This window comes from Rosa rugosa, chromosome 7 (genome assembly GCF_958449725.1).
Source record: "Rosa rugosa chromosome 7, drRosRugo1.1, whole genome shotgun sequence".
NCBI classification, from domain to species: Eukaryota; Viridiplantae; Streptophyta; class Magnoliopsida; order Rosales; family Rosaceae; genus Rosa; species Rosa rugosa.
The window spans coordinates 36,358,043-36,381,685 of record NC_084826.1 but is presented as its reverse complement, the minus strand read 5'-3'; the positions used below and the strand labels follow the sequence as shown (position 1 = coordinate 36,381,685).

At 39.2% G+C, this 23,643-nt stretch overlaps 1 protein-coding gene and 1 long non-coding RNA gene across 5 annotated transcripts; both read right to left on the bottom strand.

The window, feature by feature from the left end:
* Nucleotides 1-391: 391 nt before the first annotated feature.
* On the bottom strand, nucleotides 392-6,958 carry LOC133720162 (uncharacterized). Its single transcript, XR_009851716.1, has 3 exons — nucleotides 6,876-6,958; nucleotides 6,219-6,280; nucleotides 392-5,149 (listed from the first exon to the last, which is right to left on the bottom strand). It is a non-coding gene; the product is annotated as an uncharacterized LOC133720162 (long non-coding RNA).
* A 4,158-nt stretch (nucleotides 6,959-11,116) lies between these two features.
* On the bottom strand, nucleotides 11,117-15,688 carry LOC133721358 (C-type lectin receptor-like tyrosine-protein kinase At1g52310). Of its 4 annotated transcripts, none has more exons than XM_062147941.1 (6): nucleotides 15,313-15,688; nucleotides 15,157-15,240; nucleotides 15,020-15,062; nucleotides 13,847-14,272; nucleotides 13,192-13,762; nucleotides 11,117-11,887 (listed from the first exon to the last, which is right to left on the bottom strand). In XM_062147941.1, exons 2-6 carry the CDS (start codon nucleotides 15,226-15,228, stop codon nucleotides 11,362-11,364), a joined length of 1,638 nt encoding a protein of 545 aa, XP_062003925.1. In that variant the 5' UTR covers nucleotides 15,229-15,240; nucleotides 15,313-15,688; the 3' UTR covers nucleotides 11,117-11,361. The 4 variants fall into 4 exon arrangements, with proteins under 4 accessions (XP_062003925.1, XP_062003927.1, XP_062003926.1 ...); XM_062147943.1 differs by having other exon boundaries at nucleotides 15,157-15,228; XM_062147942.1 differs by having other exon boundaries at nucleotides 15,376-15,688.
* Between the last annotated feature and the right edge of the window lie 7,955 nt (nucleotides 15,689-23,643).

The following is a 23,643-nucleotide window of genomic DNA, read 5'->3' as shown; positions in this document are numbered from 1 at the left end:
AAGATATACTTGTAGAAATGTTGTAACTAAAGGGGAAAAAACAGAGGAGAAAATTACAAGAGACAAGATTTGCATTCAGTGGGATTCGAACTTCAGTCTTTACTGAAGAAAGAAGCAAAACAACAATGTACTCTGCCAACTAAACCAAACCTACATTCATGGTGACCAGCACTAATAGTAAGTAAAATATTCTAAGGATTTTCGGTTAGGTTGTAGCCCAACCACCCTCTCAAGTGGATCCGTCCCTGAGTGGCGCCGTCTTCTTTTGTCTAGTTTGTGGCTTGGGTTGTGTTTATTTGAGCCTTGTGGTTCTTTTTTGTCACACCCCGAATTTTGAATAATTAAATTCAAATCCGAAACGCGAAAACAAACACAAGAAAACACATATAGAAATTTTTTCATTTAAACTAAGTAACAAACAAACTGAACTCACAATGTCAATACCGACTCGTTCTTTAGAGTCACATATTACATTACAGATAGTTTACAAATCAAACTGAATGACAATTCAATAAGTAAACACACCCACCACAACTCACTACCCAGCGGAAGACTTAAAACTAAGAGCACCCTTCCACGTCCACGCCATCGAACGTACACCTCAGCTTTGATAATGATCACTCAATATTCAAACCTGCACAATAACCCCTACACTATAGAATAGTGCACCGAGAATGTAAACAACAAACCCGGTAAGCCTTTCAGCCCGTATGAGTAAACTCAAATAAAGTGACTCATGTCACGCATGCTTATAATCTCTCAATTCGTGAGATGAATTAAAGCAACAATATTTAATTATCACAACAAAAACATCAAGTTCAAACTAATCAATATCATGCTCAACAATTTCAACCCAACTAAAACCCACATGCTCTGACTCTCAATTCATTTAATCTCACTTCCCACAATCTCCAACTATACAAATATCTCCCAATATTTTAAACATTTTACGTCCCCACAATCTATCAGATCACCATTCCTTTGTCTCAACGGCACAACCAGGAAATCATACTCATTTCCCTAAACATGACGCGGTTGCCAAAATCATGCCACTCCAACTCATTTTCCAATCACTATAGATCACAACCCACAACTATACCCACAATAAGAATTAAGCAAAATCAGTAATCCATGCATAAAATTTAGTTCAGGAGATCACATGAAAACAAACAAAAGAGTTCATAGTAATCCCTGCATAGAAACTTAGTTCAGGAGATTACATGAAAACAAACAAAAGAATTCATAGTAATCCCTGCATAGAAACTTAGTTCAGGAGATTACTTTAAAACAAACAATACAAAAGGCAGTAATCCCTGCATATAACTTAGTTAAGGAGATTACATAAAAACAAACAATTCAAATAAACCGAAATCAACTCCACACTCTAGAAAGAACTCAAGTCCCTCAATGGACAATAAAGGAAAGAATCCACTCGAACTCACTTTTAAAAACATGTACCCTTGAGTGCCATAACACAAAGTTATCCCCCAAGAGGTACAAATATAGACAACATGTACCCTTGAGTGCCATAACACAAGTTATCCCCCAAGAAGTACAACTGCAGACAGCATGTACCCTTGAGTGCCATAACACAAAGTTATCCCCCAAGAAGTACAACTGCAAGCATCCAATATCATTACACCCAGGTTTACCACTGTAACCTTCGGACTTCAGACCTTTCGGCCCTCAGAACAAAACCCAGGTTACCACTTGTAACCTTCGGACTTCGGACCACTTGGCCCTCAGAACAAAACCTTTTAAGGAAATCCCACACGACTCACAATGTCACATCACACTTTCAATTCACTCTTTCAACAATATAACCATCAAACATATACATATCACAACGCCACACCATCCATATATATATTCCACGTAAATATATATATACGTAGCCATTCACGCAGGAATGACCACTAATATTAACTATAGTTTTATAAATTATTCCTCTCGAAAATCATTTTATGTCAAAACATTGTTTTAACCTACCCATGAACCGTTGTCGATCAAGTTTATATATTTTAAAACAAATAATTTATTTTGAAAATGATTTTTCATGCTAACAATAAAACATACTAAAATAAAACATAACTACTTTATCAACCGAAACACCGTGAGATTTACTCACCTCTAAATCCCGCTGCGTCTTCTCTTACAGCCGAGATAAAGTACAGAACACACTCCATCAATCATCTAAGTAAAATGCATCACAACTTAGTATACGGATCGAAAACGATTAAAGTTCAAACCCCCGTTGAACTAAAATCCCCAAAAGTAATGTCAATCGAGGCGAAACTTCATCCGAGACCACCCGAGGCCTCCGGAATACTTATACAATCAATATAACAAAACTACAAGTCAATTGGACGGCCGAATCCTCACGGATCGAAAACCGATCGAACCGAAAACCCTAAAACTTGGAAAATTCATAACATGCTCATACGATTTCCAAAAATTACAAACTATATATCGAAATGCTCGTATCGACGAGTAGATCGCACTGAGGAGCAGAAACTGCCCCAGAGGTGGCCGGAAGCCGCCGGAAACCACCGCCACCAAACCAAAGTCAAAATTTAACAAAACTTCCAACATCAAAGTTCTTCATCTCAACTCCAATTGAAACATTCATAACTAGCACAAAGTCAGAATCAAAGCCATTTGGCCGGAATTTACCTCGCAAGTTCAGAAATTCGAAGAACCCTAGATTCCCAATCTTCAAAATTCGACCTCCACACTTTGAATCGTTGCAAGCCGCATGGAGGGAAGCATCAACGTCCAATGGGCTAGAAACGCCCTCAAAGAACTCGAGCTATAGTGGCCGGAGATGGGAGAACCAAGGCCGGCGATTTGAGGCGATCTGCAGCTCCACCGTGCAACTTCTCGGCCTTGTAGCGTCGTCTACGGTGCTTCCCACGACGAATTACCACCACATACGTGTAGAGGGGACTGAGGAGAGCAGGATTCCCTTTGGAATAGAAGCAAAAGGTGGCCGGAGGAGGAAGAAATCGGCCGGCGAAGGTGAGAGGCCGATCGGGTCGGGGAGAGCGAAAACTTTCCAAAAATGGAAAGTTGGGATTTTTCTGATATTTTCGGATTTTTTTCCTATTTAACCAAAATGGAAACTTTTTCCAAAGGTCATAACTTCTTCATACGAACTCCGATTTCCGTGTTCCACATGTCCACGAACTCGTATCGACGCGCTCTACGACTTTCGTGAAGGAAGTTCTTACATAATCTAAACGTATAAAAAGTCAACCTTCGTAACCCCCTGAAATGTGCACTTCGAATAATTATTCGTCCGAAAATAATTTCACTCCACCCTCGAACCACGAAATCGTACGAATGAACACTTTATTAATCCTAGGAAACGTTTAGGAATTAATAACAAATTTCCGAGGTCTTACATTTTTTTTTTTTTGATAAAGAAAGAAAAATTTTAAAGAAAACCCTCTTATACAACCAGAACCAATATAGTCAAAGAGAAAAACTTGATTTGCAGAGAGAGGAAGAGAATCAATCCAAACTTGGGGAGGAGAACCATGACCAGTATGAGCAATTGAATTTGCGAGGAAGTTGGCTTCTCTTTTGACATGTTTAAAAGATGAGATTTGCAGCTGAGCAGCTAGGATTTCAATGTCCTTCATCAGAGTTAAAAGCTTCCAAGGAATTTGGAATCACCTTCAACTTCTAGATTGAAAAAACCATGGAACACAGCAACATGCATGCTAGCTCTAAGGGATAAAATTTTAGCTAAAACAATCTCTGTATTTCCTAGACTTTTAGAAGCAGCTGGAACTAGATTTTCTTCAAAATCACAAAAGACAAAACCTCATGCACTAAAAGAATTGTTAACAACAGAACCACCAAATTTAGTTTCAAATGGTCCTTGTCTGGAGGATACCATTTAATAAGATAAGAAGGATGGACTTTAGTAGGGGGTTTAGGATTCAAATTAGAGAAACTTGTGAAGTTGTTAAAAGCAGCATAAAAAGTTTGTAAAGGAGTACTATGTAGTTTGGGTCCTTTGTAGTACTTGTTGTTTAGGAAAAATCGTCCATGTGATGCCCCGGAAATTCGTATTTATTTTATGAGGATTTTTCGGAATCTAATTTATGGTTATTGGACAGTTTCGTGGCTCGTGGACGGAGCGGAAGTGTTTCGGATGAACTTTTATTCGAAAAGTGTGGATTTAGGGGGGGGGGGGTTTCAAGGTTGACTTTCGATACGTTGAGATTCTCCGAAAACTTCCTTCATGAAAGTTGTAGAGCGCATCGATACGAGTTCATGGACATGTGGAACGCGAAATCGGAGTTCGTATGAGAAAGTTATGAGCGTTTGAAGTTTGAGAAAATTCTATAAATAAGGGTTTCCGTTTTCGGAAACTTACTATTTTCATTTTGGGAAATTTCCATTTCCGGGAACTATTCAAATCCTCCATTCTCTCTCATCAGCCGCTCGACCCGACCCGGATCCGGACGATCCGACCTGACTTTTTCGGCGAGCTCCAGCGGTCTCCAGCAGTGAAATTAGGCCAGCTTCTTCGCCTCCACCGTGCGCTCCTCCCTGTGGCATCGATTCTCAGTGACGACGGTGCAGCAAAGCGACAGAGTTTGGTGCAGTCAGACCCAATCGGTTCTCCTATCTCCGACGATGGCGGGGCTTCAAACCAGGCTTATGGAGTTCGCAAGAGTCTCCTTGATCGATCTGTGGTGGTTGTTTGGAGCGTTTTACGTGGGAACTGGATCAACTCAAGGTGAACAGTTCACGGAGGCTTGTGGCTGACAGGACCCGCCCCGGATTTCACCCCAAAATCCGAAGTGGCCCTGCGGGGCCCACTTTAGAAGAAATTCTACCAAAAATTTGGCGGAACTTCCCTTAAAAGTAGGCTACCCAAAACCTGTAGGAAAACATTTACACTTCTAAATCATCCATCCTTAATCTCCTGGAGCCATCTGCTCCCCAAATCACAACTCCAATTTCACAAATATCAGTCTCAACCCAAAAACAATATTAATCCCATAGGTTATCAGACCAATACTAATCCACTAGGTAACAAAGAAAACAGAAATAGAATGAGTACGTGGAAGCAATGCTGTTGGCTATGCCTCGACTCCATGTACGACCGACCTCAACTAATTTCGCCTGCAAACTGGGCATTTGAAACCGAAGGGCCAGGGGAAAGTACATAAAACGTTAGCGTGAGTGGACAAAAATAAATAATTTAAAAAGAAAAAGATTTCATACTTTCCCACATTTATCTCTTTAAAAACCCGATGCATGCAACAATTTAAAGAAACACAACAATTTTAGTTCAGCTCAAGAAAACCGACTAGCCCCGCTAGCCACAACCAAGCAAAGAGAAAATAACTCTGATACTCATGAAAATAAGACCAGCCCCGCTGGTTAAGGGAATCGGACTAGACCCCGCTAGCCCAACAATAATATAATGAGTAGGGGAAGATGATAGCCATACGAATAAGCCACTCAGGCTCAGGTGATAGCCTCCCAGGCTAAAGTACTCCCGTTATATACCCACACGCCACTATGTGTAGCGATTAGGATACTGGGCTTCAGCATTACTGTCACAAACACAGTAACCAGCGCCACAAAGGCGGACGGGCTTCGGGGATCTCATCACCTCGCCACAAAGGCGGAAGATCAATGCTAGCAATGATAATAATCACCCACAGTATGTCAAAAGGGAAATCCGATAACCATAAATCTATAAATACATAAGGCTTCCCCAACTCTCGCAAATGAATTTCCAACGACGTGTCCCACACGCCAAAAGTATCTCCATAATTCGAAACAAAACCAATTCCAAAATCATCATCGAGGCATTCCCAATGCCAAAACCGAAAGTCAATAAATAAACAAGAAATAATTCCATTGAAATCCCATTTCGAAAATCTTTCAGAAATCTCAAATCGACGAATGAAAATAAATATGGAATTCCGGAAATCACCTCGGAAAAATAATTCGTCGAAAATCACAATATCAGAATTTCAAATAATAATTATAATCAATTCATATTCTCAAAAATAACTCATAAATCTAAATCCGAGCATAATAAGTTCATATCCGAAACTCATGAAAAATCAATGTCAAATTACAATCCAAGACAAAATATCATGCTCGATAATTAAAACGATAATTAAATAAATCAATAATTTCAAAATAATTGCATGCATCATTATTTAAAACAAAAGTCCACTCACAGTACTATATAGGCGATCACGCATACGAGTTCCTTCGTCGAGCAATAGCTCGGTACATCGCCCTGTACACAATTATATTTCCGTGGATAACAATTCGGTAATTAAATACGAATCCCAAAATCAATCCTCTCAAGCCAACATCTCTATTTCCTTCTCCGATCCAATCCAAACTTTACCACTAACAACATTCCATTAATTTACAAGTTCTAGAGCAAATTCGAGAGAAATCCGACGGTCGGATTCTCGTAAATCGATAATCGAAATTCTAAATTTCAGAAATTTATAATCGATTCAAAACTCGTCCAATCTTCATCAAAATCACATATACAAACTCCACCTCAATTACGTGATTTAATTAGATAAAAACAGAATTTAAGTCACTAATCACGCGCTGCACTATTCACGCAGCGCCACTGTTCACGCGGCGGCCAACATCTCCGATGGTTACTAAATTTTGGCAGCAGCTTCATCTCAACCTTCCTAGCATTTTTCTCAACTACACCAAGTTCAGAAAACAACTAGAACTACCTCAACAATTAAGAAAACAGTAAACCCCAATTTGTGAATAGTGCCGGATTTTCAATCTCTAAAATCCTCCAATATATATGCAAAATTATACTCAAAAGAAAGATCATGAGGTAAAAAACAACTTTATACCTTGAGGTTTCTCCAAAATATCGACGGTTTGGACGGATCTCCCTTTCTTTCTTTCTTTCTTTCTTTCTCTTCCTTCCTTTCTGGTTCTGAACGTGAATACATGAATAGTAGAAGAAGATGGCTGATTTAATGAAGTTAGGGACAAGGTGAAATGACTAAAATGCCATCAAAACGAAAATACCCAAAACTTTCGCATACAAACTCCGATTTTAACATGCCACATGTCTACGAACTCGGTTTAACGTCCTCTACGACTTTCATGAAGAAAAATTTCTCAAATTTTGACCCGAACAAAAAGTCATCTTTTAAGGCCCCCTAAAAGTACCGAAACGACAGTAAAAGTGAAAGTAAAGGTCGTTTTACCGTCCAAATGACTAGTAAATCGGTAAATTCAGGTTCGGGACGTTATAGTGACGGTGATAGCCGGCGATCAAGGCCGAGTTGGCTTGAACCCCAGGTATTAAAGTTGATCTATTTGATGTTCTTGACATTTTGGACGGTTGGATTAATCTAGTTTTGAGTTTTGGTCGGTGGTGGTTGTACCACCGACTGTGACGGCATTTTGGCGGCCTTCCGGCCATATAGTTTCTGGTTTTATATATCATCTACTCGTAGATACAAGCGTTTCAATATATAATACGCAATTTTTGGAGATTGTATGATTAAGTTGTGATTTTTACGGTTTCGGACCGTTTGATAATTCGATCCGTGAGGATTTGAGCGTCTGATTGACTTGTGATTTTGACTTATCGATCGTAGAAGTATTCTGGAGACATTGGGTGGTCTCAGATGTGTTTTCACCTCGATTGGAGTCACTTTGGGAATTTTAATTCTATTTAGGTATTCGAACATTATTCCTTGTGTTTCATTGACTGAATCAAGGCTGTACTTTCCTTAAGTGCTTGACAAAGTGCGTTCTGTAAGTAGTCTAGTGGTGTGAAGACGCAACGGGAATTTCGAGGTGAGTAATCTCACAAGGTTCATTTATGAACGGAAATACCTTTATCGTTTTGAGAGTTATTTGTTAACTGCAACTATAGTTGGTATTAGTAGGCATTCTTGAGCGGATGACTACGTATATATATATATATATATATATATGTGTGTGTGTGTGTGTGTGTGTGTGTGTGTGTGTGTGTGTGTGTGTGTGTGTGTGTGTGTGTGTGTGTGTGTGTGTGTGTGTGTGTGTGTGTGTGTGTTGGTGGATTTTGTTGATTTATGAAACAATATGCATGAATGATGCTTTTTATTGTTTTGGGTTGTGGCTTTTCGGAAAACAAATGGTTGTGAAATGATGATTTCTATTGTTTTGAAAAGCGTTGAGATTTGTGTAACATTTTGGGTCCAGTGCGACTCCTTTAAATATTTTACTTCGAGGGACCGAGAGGCCCGAGGATTTGATGTCACAAGTTGACTTTTGGCAGTATATCGAGTAATCACGTCTTTGGCCGGACGAGTGGTTACGATTTCAGTTAGAGCTCTAGTCTGTCTGCCAGTGTAATTCATGGGGTAACGGTGCGAGGTTATATCTAACTCATGAATTTGTGTTTTAAGGAACAAGGTGTGAGTTGCTTCCTTATATACGATTTATAGGAAATCAAGGTGTGAGTTGCTTTCCTTATTTCGTGATTTGAATAGGAAATTAATGTGTGAGTTGCTTTCCTTATTTCATGAATTGAAAGAAAACAAGGCGTGAGTTGCTTTCTTTAGTTGGTGTTTAAGGAAACAAGGAGTGAGTTGTTTTCCTTAGTTTTGGTGTGAGTTGATTTGTGGCGGTTTTGAGTTACTCATACGAGCTTTCACATGCTTACCGGGTTTATTGTGTGGCAACCCGGTGCACTATTCAATGGTGTAAGGGTTAATCCTGCAGGTCAGGATAATCGGGGCTGAAGCTGAGGTAGCGCCTTTGCAGCTTTACGGTAGGAAGCCATTTTTGTGACTGTACTGTTCATAAGGACTTCCGTTACATAGTAAGCTCTGAGGAGCATTTATGTTTTATTTTGTGTTGAAAATTTAATTCGTAAACTCATGTAATATATGATTCTGTAGAGCGGGTCAATATTGACATAGTGGGTTCAGGGCATCAGTATGTACTTGGGTTAAAGGGAAAAAGTTTCCAGGTATTTTGTATTGATGGCTAATCGATCATGCATGTATAATTATGCGATTATATATCGATTTTTATTTGTGTTAAAAATCAGGGGTGTGACAGTCCAAACAGTGTCTGAACTTTTCCGGACTATTAACTTTCATACCTATATTTTAAAAAAATATATCAAAATGGTACCTGATGATTTAGGCCCGACCCAATATTCGTACCTAGCAACAGTAAAAACGTTAACTCCATTAACTTTTCAAGGATATTTTTGTCTGTTCAGTATTCATCCCAATACTACACTCCAAATCCGCTGTAGCACAATTTGGTTGGCTATCAACCTGGGTTCGACTCCCGGCAACAGAGCTTTTTTTTTTTTTTTTTTTGTTCTTTTCCTCCCCTTCTTTCCTGTCCTGGTCATCACCAATCCTCCAAACCCATTAACGGCCATGGCGGTGATAGCGCCCAAAACCCTCTCTTGCTTCCTTTCTCCTTTCACTTTCACACTCCTCAACACCAACCTCCACAACAAACCAAGCAAGAACAAACAAGGGCTGCAACCCTTTTACAGATGGAGAAACAAAAACACTGTCAAATCCACAGGAGAAGAGGTGAATAAGCCAGAAGAAGGAAGGCTTGAGGTGACTAGCCCAACACTGCACCAGTTTAGTCACTTAGACATGGATAGTTTATTACTCCAATCAACTGTGAGTTTATCACCTTGTAGGCTTCACCAACTATGCATTCAAATGGTGATAATTAAAGTACTGTAGTTTCAGCCAATGAACATGCTCAAAGAAATCCTTCATTTTTGCTAAAGAAAGGCCATGATTGAGAGCCTGTCAAATATGGTTATACAGTACAACCTTGGACAAGCCCTTGAAGCTTTCCACCGCCGTCATTTGCCCCGGTTCTGACGACCCGCTTCGGCGATCGATTGGTTCAAGACGCTCGGAGGAAGTTTAACATCTTTCACATGCTTTGAAATCCTTCATGGTGATTAACCTAAAAACTCAACCAGGAAAGAAGAGGCCCAACTAAGAATTTGGGGATGGAAGACAGAGAACCTTGAAATTGTAGCTAACCCAGAAGAAGAAGCCAACACCACCCCAATCAAGCCCACTAAGAAAGATCATTCAGGTGGCCTCAATTGCTGCCAAAATCCAATTTGGATGGGCCATAGTGATCGCTACACCTCCCACTTCGGTCGACCCCGTCCCTTCATTGCCGCCGACTCCTCTCTCGTCGCTGTCGCTGTCTTTCTTGCTAGGTCACCTCTTCGGCGAGTCCCTTGACAAACCAACCAAACCACGTGCCATTTCCGTCATTGTTGTCGAGCTGGCGGACATCTCCGGCTCCGACACTAAGAAGGGACAAAAGGAAAGAACTTGGCTGACCAGCCCTGGTCAGCCCATCCTAACCACAGCCACTAATAACTTGACACCTGTTCCCACCCCCCCCCCCTCTCCTTCTTCAGTTCTTCCTCCTCTGTTCTCCTTCCTCTTCTCCTCTCCCATGGCTGCCCATCGACTCTGCTTCGATCTCATCTCCGCCGTCGCTCTCTCAGTTCGGCGTCTTGGTAGCGCAATGAAGTCCATGGTCGCCTCCGTAGCCCAGAAGCCACCGGAGCCGCTCCTCTGCTTCGATCTCATCTCCGCCATCGCCGAAGAGCCCAAGGTCCCGCTCCTCTGTTATTGTGGAGATGCTGAACTGCAGGAGTCGAAGAAGGAGAACGGGGGGAAGAACTGAAGAAGGAGAAGAGACGGGGAAAGAGCCCAAAAAATAAAAGACAGATGTCAAGTGATTAGTGGCTGTGGTCAGGATGGGCTGACCAGGGCTGGTCAACCAAGTTCTTTGCGGGACAAAATTAAGGTTCTTGAGATCAATTTGGGGTTAAAGGATTAGGGTTCAAGTGAAGGGACGAAAATACCCTTGAAAAGTTAACGAAGTTGAATGTTTTTATTGTTGCTAGGTACGAATATTGGATCGCGCTTAAATCGTCAGGTATAATTTTGATATTTTTTAAAATATAGGTATGAAAGTTAATAGTCTAGAAAAATTCAGAAACTGTTTGGACGATTTTCACTATTGTTTAATATAAGTTTTCAGTTTCTATGGAAGCTGCAGGAAAAAAAAAAGAGAAAAGGAAAAGAAGGTAATAAAACAAAAAATAAAAATCTATACAAAGATTCTGATCCTTATCACCCACTGGCAACTCCAAATACATGCAGCCAATATAAGCTCATTCAGATCTTTAACAATTATTAAATTACTGCAATACAAAGTTAGTTAGCACTGAACACTAGTTGGTCAGATGTGGCACTGAACAACCGGGGATCAAAATCCCAAATTCTCAGTTCTTCTACAAAGCAATCAATTTTAACTGAAAATCTACTTTGGAATGGGAGTCTGGGCTAACTGTTGAAGTTGATGAACAACATGAGACATTCTGGGGCGCATTGATGGCACATGCTGTGTACAAGCATAAACAAGGTCGACCACTTTCTGAATCACACTGCCCTCTGGAATATCAGAAGAAAAAGCAGTTATGTGCGGATCCAGGAGATCTGGGTATCGATGAGCTTGCACAAGAGGTGTTGCCCACTCGAAAATACTCTGCCAACCGACCGAATCAACAGCCTGTGCAGGCCTACGTCCACTTACAATTTCAAGCAGTAGCACACCAAAACTATAAACGTCACTCTTTGTTGTAAGCTCATTTCTGTACACAAACTCTGGAGCCAGGTATCCATATGTGCCACCAGCCATCACTGTCCTCTCATGCATCACTTCATATGGCACAAACTTTGAGAGACCAACCCCCATCAGATGGGCTCCAAAATCTTCATCAAGAAGTACATTACTAGCACGGATATCACGATGCACAACATGGGGTTTAACCTTGTCATGCAGGAACCTGTTGTAAAATAAAAAACACCAGTTAAACAGAAAACAGTTTGCATGATTCCATCGTAGCCAGACAGTAATCCAGACAGTCTCATAGGCTAAAGCATCATAAGAATTATCAAGGACAAGAAGTAATGATGGAATCTCTGTTACAATCTTAACAATGGTGTTGAACAGGAGAAACTTCACTATCAGTTTACTCCTGAATTTTCCAAATTGGGCAAGTTCCTCAAAATATCGATTGTTTTTCTTTCACAATGCCTTTATCGTAAAACTTTCAACAGCATTTCAAGTTTTTTTTTTTTTTTACCCACTTCAGTGGAACATATATTGTTAAAAAAAAAAAAAAATTTTGCTCAGTAAGAACACTAGGTTTAAGCCGATGACTAAAAGGATTATGGTACCAAGCAATGCTCCTTTTCCCCAAAAGTTTATTTATTTTTTTATTTTTTTATAAATACATAGAGAGAGAGAGAGAGAGAGAGAGAGAGCTGAGGGCATAATCGGATCCCAAGTATCGGATTTTACTGATTTGGTCCCTTTTTTTGGATACCCTCTCAGCCTAACAGCATGTGTTTACATGCTCTGTTAATAGGAAAATATAAAAATGCGGGTGGGTGAGCCTGATACTAGAGCAGTAGGTAAAACCGCCAATAGGATATTAGGAGTCCCTCCCTCCCTCTCTCCCACTACATTTGTTTACACATTTTCAATGACCAAATAATCATGGATTTGGCTGCTTTTTTGTGAACATAATTCTTGCATAGGAATTTAAAGAATCAATGGTTGAAATTGTTGAATCAAGTTGCATGTGAAAAGATGCATTCTAATGAATAGCATCCTTGTACATTTCAACTGGTGTTCACTTTGGTTGAGAAATTGGGTCATGGCTAACAGAAATGATGATCACATGATTATTGATATAAATTTCACAAAACAGAAACCCTTTAATATAAAAGGGGATATGTAAGTAAAACACTATATTCTGGAAGAGGAACAAAAAAAAACTGCAAAGAACACAATGAAGCAAGAAGATGCTACATGTCAGAGTATGATGAATGGCAAATAGAGAACCAAATAAGATTTGCAGACAACTGTAGCAAAAATAGGAGTCACTCGCAAGAAAATGGTGCCATATATAGAGACTACGGGATTCCAGTGTTCATGTGAACAATGACAATACCACCTTGGCAAAATTAACTAATCATGAGAATGCCTTAAAATTAGATATAAAACCAATAAAAGATGATACTGAATGCACTCAGATACTTAAATGTCCATATTCGAAAAGAGAAAAAGTAATATGTAACTTACGCAATTCCTTGAGCAAGAGTTGTTGCAATTTTCATTCTCATCACCCAATCTAAGCTTCGACCACCCCTTGGTATGTGGTGTAGCCATCTATCTAAGGGACCATTAACTATGAACTCATAAACAATGTAACGGTCACCATGATCATAACAGCAGCCTTTCACTGCCACCAAATTTGGATGATGAAGCTTTGCAACCCTTCCAACTTCAGAATAAAACTCCTTTTTCCTTTGAAAACTAGACTTCTTCAATCTCTTCACCGCTACCCTTGAACCATCAGGTAGAAGCCCACCATATGTACCTCCTGTCTTGGCATCTCCCAAGAGACGGTTTCCTTCACTAAAATTCTTTGTAATAGACCGAAGTTCCTCTTTCATGAACACTTTCCACGATGGAGGGACTAATGCAGTAGCTGCTGGATTAGATAATTTTCGGGAACGTCTGCGCTTCTTGCTCCGCTTGTATGCAAGAAGCCAAATCACTACAGCTAATGTCGTGAAGAGGATCAACCCACTTACAACTCCAAGGATGATGAGATATTCTCTGTGGCAATGCATGTGGAAACATCTGTTCCCTGAAAGAAACAGGAGCAATGTACTAATAAGTTTATTAGGAATTGTAAGATTGAAGGTTACCATGATTTGGTTGTGACATTTACCTAAATCAGCCATGCATATAAAAGCATGAGACATGTGGCACCTCTCAATCAAGAGTGATTTAGATCCATTAGTCACCAATACACAAACATCGACAGAACTTTTGGTGTGACAAGACAAATTACTGCAAACGGATTGAAGGGGTTTTCCAGGAAAGAGAGATACATTCCAGTATGAACTGTTATCAGACCAACTCCAACCAATACCAGCGGTAGAGTTGAGACCTCTTCCTCCAACCCAACAGCCACTGATGGTTTCAACACATAGGCTTTGAGCAAAGATCAGTTCTTGAGATGTAGCGAGTGCTGCTAAGTGTCCATTATAACTTTTACAATGGGTCTCTGACTCGTTCCATGATTTGGGGCTTCTAATATAAGCAAAGCACTTCCGCTTATTAGGACCAAGAATCCAACCCTTGGGGCATGGTTCTGTTCAGAGATTAACAATTAAAGTTAATAGCTTGATTATGAACTGATATACTTAATTGAAGAATTTCAGTCCCCCAAAAAAAAAAAAAAAATTCTTTGGTGACAAAAACTATAGCATTTCGGCACAACTGAAGTTATCAGCGCCATATCAAAAACGATGTAAACTAATGCAGCTATTGAGGGAACATGTCTACATTACAATACTTTCACAGCTTTAAATAAAAGTATAGTATCAGTTTTAAAAGCATCATGGGCATTCTAATATGGAGACTATTTTTGTGCATCCTCTAATACCAACAATAGCTCGGTTGATTTCCTTTATCATAAGAATCCTATATATCAGAACATCATGTTTTCTGCCATCACAGACCTCAGCTGTCACAGTTCCAAGTGTTCTATATAGGTTCGTCAAAAACCTCAACATCTCTTGATCTCAGTTCTTGCTGATGTTTGAGGAAACAACAAGACTGTATCAGAAGAGATGTTTTTCATCATTGAAAAAAATCAAACATTTTCAATTACTAGTATTATAAATGTCTGCAAAGCTTTTGTGTCTGTGATCCAATCACAATTCTTGAGCATGAGAAAACTCGAATCTTTTCCAAGACAAGGACAAAGGACAAAGGAATCGCTTTATATATAAGTCTTGCCTAGTTTCTACTGAAGTTAACAGGTGATTGCTAGCAGCAATTAGGATCCAAATAAAACAAACTTCAAAACTTAAAATTTGAATAGAGTTAGTCACACCTTTACTTTCTTCAGTTCGAGAATCCACCAAATCAGTATGAACCTAAAGAACAAGAGTGTAGTGTTAGCTTGAGTAACTGGATCCCCAATCTGAAGTTAAAGGAAAATGAAACAAAATCAAAATGTATGCACTGCACCTTATCTGAAACACACGAACCGCAAACAATCAGAAGCAAAACCAATTGCATCTTCCCTTCCATCAGAACCATCTGTAGGGTACCCTACAAACAAGTAAGAAATTGAAGCCCCTATAGATCTAAAACCCTAATATCTCCGAGCAAGAAAAGGCAGACCTTGTGTTTGAATGAAGGGAAAAGCAGAGCAGAGAAAAGCAAGAAGTGAAATTGTGGCCATACGTTTGCTCAAAGCTTTCTAAGTAAGAAGTGGGTCAGGTTTGTCATTCATTTCGGGTCCCAACAGTTGCTCCTCCTCAGTCCTCACTGACACCCATTCACCAACCAAACAGAGAGTAATTATTTCTCAGAGGCAAAACAAGGCGACGCGAAACAGCGGTCAGCTGATAGTCACAGCTCTTCAAGAAAGAGAGAGGGAGAGAGTCTTCAGCCTCGCTGCTTGTGCTCCTTAATACTTAATACGACTTCGGCACGGCCCAAACCAGATCTAATATTCAGACTTAAAAACAAAATCAGATCTAATATGGGCTTATCATACCGATTACTCTACCTCATTTGGTTCGCAAAAAGTAAGCATCAGGAAAGGAAAGTTGTTCCTTTCCTGTGTTTGGGATGCAAAAGGAAAGGAAATACTTTCCTGAAGCAAAGGAAAATTAGGGGGAAAATGGTTCCTTCCATACTCCAAATGAATCACTTTCCCCCTTTCTTCCTTGCATTTATTACTCACAACATATTATTTTATTCCATTAATTACATACTTTTTAACAACTTTCCGGATAACTTTCCTTACATTACCAAACATCGGAATGGAAAGTTATTCGGAAAGTTCATTTCCCTTCCCATAGGAAAGACAAAAGAACTACTTTCCTTTCCGCGAACCAAACGAGGCCTAAAACCAATATTATTCGTACGGTATGAAGGTCCTATTTTTTTTTTTTTTTGTTGGACAATAATTTAACTGTAAATTTGTAATAATATTAGTTTTGGTCACACTAAGCGATTACTATAAAATTAGTTGCTATTTTTTGAATAATTTTTTTACACAGGAAACTGCTAACACCTTATGAGTATTGGTTTACAACAGTTTTAAATAATGACCGAGCTTCATTGTAAATTTCAAGATCCAAGCCCTTCCATATAAAGCGGGTCTTGCGGACTTTTTTGACCTGGGCCTGGTAGCCCTCATTTTTTCTCATCGAGAGCTCATCCTCAAGCTCAGTTGCATTTATTGAAATAAAAAGATGGAAAATACAAAAGGTAGGGAATGGGGGATTGTACCAAAAGTCCAAAACCATTCCCAATTACAACGTAGCACAAAAACAAACCAAAAATAGATTACACGTTGGGACCCCAAAAATGGAATCTTAAAACAAATTAGTTGTTTGCCAATGCCATGATGTATCAGCAGTTCAAGTGTGCAACACAACATTGATGATTGATATGCAAAAAATGAAAGAGAGAAATCAATAATTTTCTAGATATTAGAATGATGCAGTGACAGTATGAAGACAGCACAAAAAATATACCAACCATTAACATAATTTTACATGTTGGGTAGATTCTACCTTTGGTCTTGATAGAATTCTTTAAACTAGTTTTTAAACATTAGCGTCGGGGCCAACAATGCTTCTACTAAATCTGTTGATTGTACCTACCATGGGAACTATGCAGGTTGTGGCAAGCAAAACCAAGATCTCCATCGTCCTTATACATGTTACTAGTGGGGAATTGTTTGACAAAATTGTAAGGAGGTCTTATTAGATATTTTATATTCAGAGGCCGGAAATTGTTTAACTATGAATTAGGTACTGACCTTCCAAATTAAGGCTGAAGATTGGTTGAAAGCTGTTAGTATAGGTTTATTGTATATTGGCATTCCTAATACAAAATCTAGAGTTATAGATTTGGACAAGAGTTGTGTCCTAGTTCCGGTGAAGCTTCTGTCAAGTGATGTGGACAATACACAAAGGTTTAGCTGACCCTCCATGGTACACCACAGGTGTGATGCCCCGGAAATTGGTATTTATTTTCCGAGGATTTTCCAGAATTTAAATTGTGGTTATCGGACGGTTTCGTGGCTCGTGGATGGAGTGGAAGTGTTTCGGACAAATTTTTATTCGGAAAGTATGACTTTAGGGGGGTTGCAAAGGTTGACTTTTGAAGCGTTGAGATTCTCCGAAAACTTCATTCACGAAAGTCGTAGAGCGCATCGATACGAGTTCGTGGACATGTAGAACGCGAGAATCGGACTTCGTATGAAGAAGTTATGAGCTTCGGAAAAAACTTTCCATTTTGGTATAAAATGACGAAATTTTCCTGAAATTGCAAAGAATGCCAGATTTCCAAAAACGGAAACTCAGCTCTTCCCGAGCCCGAGTCGCACCAGCCACTTCGCCGGCGTCGTTCTCGCTCCTCCGGCCACCAATCGACGCGATTCCAAAGGGAATCCTGCTCGCCTCAGTCCCCTCTACACGTCTATGGTGGTGGTTCGTCGTGGGAAGCACCGTAGGCGGCGCTGCAAGGCCGAGAAGAAGCCGCTTCGGGGATGAAATCGCCTTGATCGGAGTCGGAGATTCCGACCACCTTTGCCGGTGGTTCTTGAGGGCTTTTGGAGCTTGGAGGACGTTGATGCTTCCCACAAGGTGGCTTGCATCGATTCAACTCATGGAGGCCGAATTTTGGAATTGAAATTCTAGGGTTTCAATCGGTCCGGTTTGTTCTAAGGTAAAATTCGATCGATTGGTTTATAATTGGACTTTGTTGTAGTTATGAAAGTTGAAATTGGGGTTGAGATGAAGAACTTTGGTGTTGGAAGTTTTGTCAAATTCCGAGTTTGGTTTGGCGGCGGTGCCGCCACTATGGTCATGTTTTCTGGCGGTTTCCGGCCACCTCAGGGATAGTTTCTGTTCCTGAGTTCGATCTACTCGTCGATACGAGCATTTCGATATATTGTTTGTAATTTTTCGAGATCGTATGAGCATGTTGTGATTTTTACGGTTTCGGACCGTTCGATGTTTCGATCCGTGAGGATTTAAGCATCGGATCGACTTGTGGCTTGGACACATCGATCGTGGAAGTGTTCCGGAGACTTTGGGAGGTCTCGGATGTGGTTTCGCCTTGATTGGCGTCACCTTGGGAATTTTGGTTCGATTTAGGGTTTCGAACGTTATTCCTTGTGATTGGTTAACTGAATCAGAGTTGTGTTTCCTTAGGTACTTGACGAAGTATTCTTTGGATGGCTATTGTGATTGGCTGCTTTGTTCTGTATTGAAGACACAGCGGGAGTTTCGAGGTGAGTAATCTCACAAGGTTCATTTACGAACGGAATACCTTTATCGTTTTCAGAGTTATATATTTAACTGCAAACTATAGTTGGTATTAGTAGGCATTCCTGAGCGGATGACTACATAGATATATATTTACGTGAAATATATATGTTTTGGTGGTTTGTGGATTTATGAAAACAATAGGCATGAATGATGCGTTTTATTGTTTTGGGTTGTGGCTTTTGGAAAACAAATGATTATGGAATTGTTCAATTCGATTTGTTTTGAAAAGCGTTGGGATTTGTGTAACATTTTGGGTCCAGTGCGATTCATTTAATGTTTTGCTCCAAGGGACTGTGCGGCCCGAGGAACGAAGGTCTATGACCTTGGATTGTTTTGTGTTATGGCTTTTCAGAAAACAATGATTTTGGAAATGTTGATTTCGATTGTTTTCAAAAGCGTTGCGATTTGTGTAATGTTTTTGAGTCCTGTGCGACTGTTTTGATGATTTGCTCCAAGGGACAGTGCGGCCCGAGGATCGAAGGTCTATGACCATGGGCAGAATATCAGGTAATCACGTCTTTGGCCGGACGAGTGGTTACGTTCAGTTAGAGCTCTATTCTGTCTGCCATATAGGTAATTCATGGGGTAACGGGAATTGGTTATTGATAACTCATGACATTACGTGTTTTTAGGGAACAAAGTGTGAGTTGCTTCCTTATTAACGGTTTTTAAGGGGACAAGGTGCAAGTTGTTTTCCTTATTAACGACTTGGTACGATTTGGTACGTTTTGATACGTTTTGGTACGATTGATAGAAATCAAGGTGTGAGTTGCTTTCTATGTTATTTTGATAGAAATCAAGGTGTGAGTTGGTTTCTATGTTATTTTGATAGAATTCAAGTGTGAGTTGTTTTCTATGGTACGTTTTGGTACAATTGATAGAAATCAAGGTGTGAGTTGCTTTCTATGTTATTTTGAATGTGATTCGTGTGGGTTTATCCCGTGCTTTGTTTATTGATTTAAACGTGATTTGTGTGAGTTGTTTCCTCGATCGAAACGTGCGGGCTTTTATCCCGTAGTTTTGTGCGAGTTGTTTTGAGTTACTCATACGGGCTTGCAAAAGCTTACCGGGTTTGTTGTGTGACAACCCGGTGCACCATTCCAACGGTGTAGGGGTTAATCCTGCAGGGTAGGATAATCGGGGCTGAAGCTGAGGTAGCTTTTTGGCAGCAGAACTGGTAGGAAGCAAACTTGTTTGGTTTTGCCATTGTTATGACTTCCGCTATGTAGTAAACTCTGAGGAGCTTTTGCGTTTTATCTTGTTGTTGACAATTTAATTCGTAAGCTTATGTAATATATGACTCTGTGGGCGGGTCAATATTGACATAGTGGGTTCAGGGCATCAATATGTATGTTGTATTAAGGGAAAAAGTTTTCCAGGTATTTGGTATTGATGGCTGAACGTTCACGCATGTATAATTATGGGGTTATCTATCGATTTTTAATTGTGTTAAAAATCAGGGGCGTGACAACAGGTAATTGCATTTGCATCTCATCTTTGTCCATACTGGGATTGTTGTATGTGTAGCAATCGCAGTTAGGTTAGGAATTGTCCCTTTGTCAGTATCGTTTATTTTGAATAAGTGTGCATTCATAAAAGTACATAACTGAGTCGTAGAAGGACATTTTTCGGTCCATCTTTGGTTAGTTAAGTCTATGCTTTTCATTTAGGGATAAAATCATGTTTTGGTTACTGCATTTCTTTTCAGGAAATCACTTTCCAAATAGGAGTCAATTAGGTTTTGGTGACTTAACTGTCCAAGGTTTTAGGGGGGGAGTCTGCATAATATATATTGGAACAAAATGCATTGTGTCTGTACACTTTTTGAGACAGAGATTTTTTGCATCCATTGAGTTTTTAGAAAAGACTTTCATTCATCTTTGAATAACCATGTGCTTCAATTTGAGTTAGTGATTTACTTGTTCCATGTTAAAGTAGGTTGTAGAGTCAAAACACTTTTATCATTCATCATATACTGCATATCAAGTACTCTAGAGGTCAGTTAGAGTTGTTGATGTGCAAAGAAGATTAAAGGTCAAGGTCAATGCTTGTCAATCCAACCAGTCAAAGCAATTCATCAATGGAGAAAAATTACAATGACATGACTAGACAATCTTCTAGAATGATTCTAGAGAGTATATCTGAGGACAGTGCTATTGGTTGTTTGTAAAGAGAACTTGGTTCTTTCCGTTTAGTGAATTGATTTTCACTAGGGCCTTCAAGACTTAAGGCCCCGTAGTTGTTTATCTCATTTTGAGGGTTTTAGTGCGCAAACAAATCTTGTGCTTCTTGATTGCTGTGTGATTGCTTATCTTCTTTTCATTTACTACTTTACTACTGTTTCTTTTTCTGGGATTCCACATGTTACTTCAATCCTTTAAAGTAATCTATTGTGGTTTGAAAGAGTGGTAGGCTGCTATTCACCCCTCCCCCCCTCCCCTTCCACACTATCTTCATACCATCCTAGTATTTTCATTTGGCATCCTAGCAGGTTAACCAAATTAACTGTTGTATGATTCTATACTCTACAACAGTTTAACCAAATTAATAAAAATTGCGTAAATTCAGACAATACATATTTACATATACGTGTTGTATGAATGAGTAAGTAGACAACATAAAAAGCCTATCGTCTGATTGAAATGCAATCAGATGACAGGCTACTAGACAACATTCTCATTTTCAATCAGATGACAGGCTTTAGCCATTATCTGATTCACGTTCTCCTACAGTATAGAAGTTTAAAAAAAAAAAAAAAACCTCATTGTGTTCCATCAATCCATCATATTCAAAAACCATTCGTCCTCATCTTTCATCTCCATCAGTTTCTTCTCCCATTTCTTTCTCTTTCTTCCAGTTCTTTCATCTTCCTCTTCTTCTTTTTCCTTCCTATCCTACTTTTCTCCATCATCAACATCATCAGATTGTCCTCATCTCCAAGGGAGACTGCATCAGATGATTCAGATCTGAATCTTCGATCAACGAGAAAGACGAATTGGGCCTCGTCGGAGTCACTAGTGACGCTGCCGGCCACAAATTACCCAAAACCAACCGATACCAACCGAAATGTCGGTCTACTGACTATGTCGGATCTGAAAAGGTTTGAAAAATCGTAAAGTGACGGTAGACGATTTCAGTGAAAAGGCCTCAATTTAGTACTGAGGCCAAACCTAGTTAAGAAGTTTCTTGGATCTCTTCCACCTAGCTTTTAGTCCCAACAAACTGCCATAGAGGAAGCTCAGGACATTGACACTTATTCTCTAGATGAACTTGTAGGAAATCTCAAAACTTTTGAGATGAGAATCAATCCAGAAAAAAAAAAGGTGAAAAATATTGCTTTTAACTCTATCAAAAAAGAAGAAGAAGAAGCTACGGTTAGCATTGAGGATTTGGCTTATCTGACAAAACAGTTCAATAAAAATTTTAAGTCTAGGAACTCCTCTAGTTAAGGTTTAAAAAATGCTTCTGACTTATGATGACCTGGGTTTTCGTTATTTAATTCTTGCAATTAATAATGTACGAATTATTGTTCTTATGCATTGTTCGTATGTTATTTGTGAAATGGAATTATTTTTGGATGAATAATTATTCGAAACGCATCGTTTTCAAGAGCTCGAAAGTTGACATTTTATACGTTGAGTTTCTCCGAAAATTTCTTTGACGAAAGTCGTAGAGTGCGTCAATACGAGTTCGAAGAATGAAAAACAAATTGAAGAGATCATTGTGATTAAGAGAGAGAAAAATGAGGTTGAAGAGAAGTTGGCATCCTATGTCAAGAAATGGGAAATTGAAATGTCTAATTTTGTTGATCAGATCAAGACCTTACAAACAGATTTGAATGTTCAAGCTGCTCTTGCTAGTTTACTAGCCTCTAAAAAACTAAGCCTTGAACTTGAACTAACAGAGACTCAACTAAAGTTCTCAATTGGTTCAGATAAAGTGTCTAAAATGATTGGGATGGGAAAACCTAATTGTGACAAAAATGGGTTCAGCTTTAGTTCTGGTGAGAACTCTAAACCCTTGAACTTTGTGAAGAGTTCAGGTTATTGTCAACCTGAGAATGATAGAAGTGTTTTAGAGATCAGCTCTGGTAAGCAGTATAGATGTCCAAATCTTAAAAAAAGGCTTGTGTCTCATCAACCTAGTCATCTATCTTCGTTTCGAAAATTCACTCCCATTTGCCATTATTGTGAACTGTTGGTTGTATTAGACCAATATGTAAACTTATTCGGAGGAACCATAAGAGGATTTGGATCTTGACAAAGGGTAATCAAAATATGTCTTTATAGACTAGATTGAAGGAACATCTTAAGGAGGTAAACAGGATTGCAAACCTTGTTTCAATCCCAAAAAACTCTATCCAAAACTAAAACAAGTCTAGGCGCGGAAAGGTTAACATAATTTTTATTTTCTGCTTGCTTGAATGATTAATCTTCTCTGTTCGAGTCTGTTGATGACAATTGTCTTTTATCATGTTTATATCTTGCTTCTAATGACTTTGAATTTGTTGAATTAGTAGCATTGACTGAACTTTAAGCTAGAAGACTAGATACCTGTTATGTGGCTAGCTGATGTTCTAGGCATATTATTGGAGACAAGAGCTGGTACACTTCTTTCTCTGATGAATATACCAGTGGGTCTGTTACATTTGGTGATGGAAGGAAAGAAAAAGTCATGGGGAAAGGGATTGTTAACACTCCAAGTATCCCCAACTTACAAAGTCTCCAGGCAAACCTCATCAAGTGTAAGTCAAAAAAGTGATGATTATGAGGATGTCAATTTCAACAAAAAGAGGTGTATTGTGCTTGGCAGTGATGGTAAGAGTATTACAGGTGGAGTTAGATCTAAAGATAATTGTTACTGTGTTTATGCTAATTATGGTAAGACAACTGATGATGTGCTTGATCTTTGGCACCAGCATTTGGGGTATGTGAACTTTCAGGATTTACAGATGCTCTCAAGCAAAGAAACTGTTATTTCCTCATATTTACTTAGTTATTTCCTTAAATAAATCTTTCTTGTTTAGGAAAGTTACTATTTTTAGAAAGTTTCCATTTTTAGTAATAGTTTCTATTTTCAGGTCCTTGGAGCAAACAAGCTGGAATAAGTTCAAAAAGGGAAAGAAAAGCTGGAGAACGTTGGAAGGAGCTCAAAGACTGCA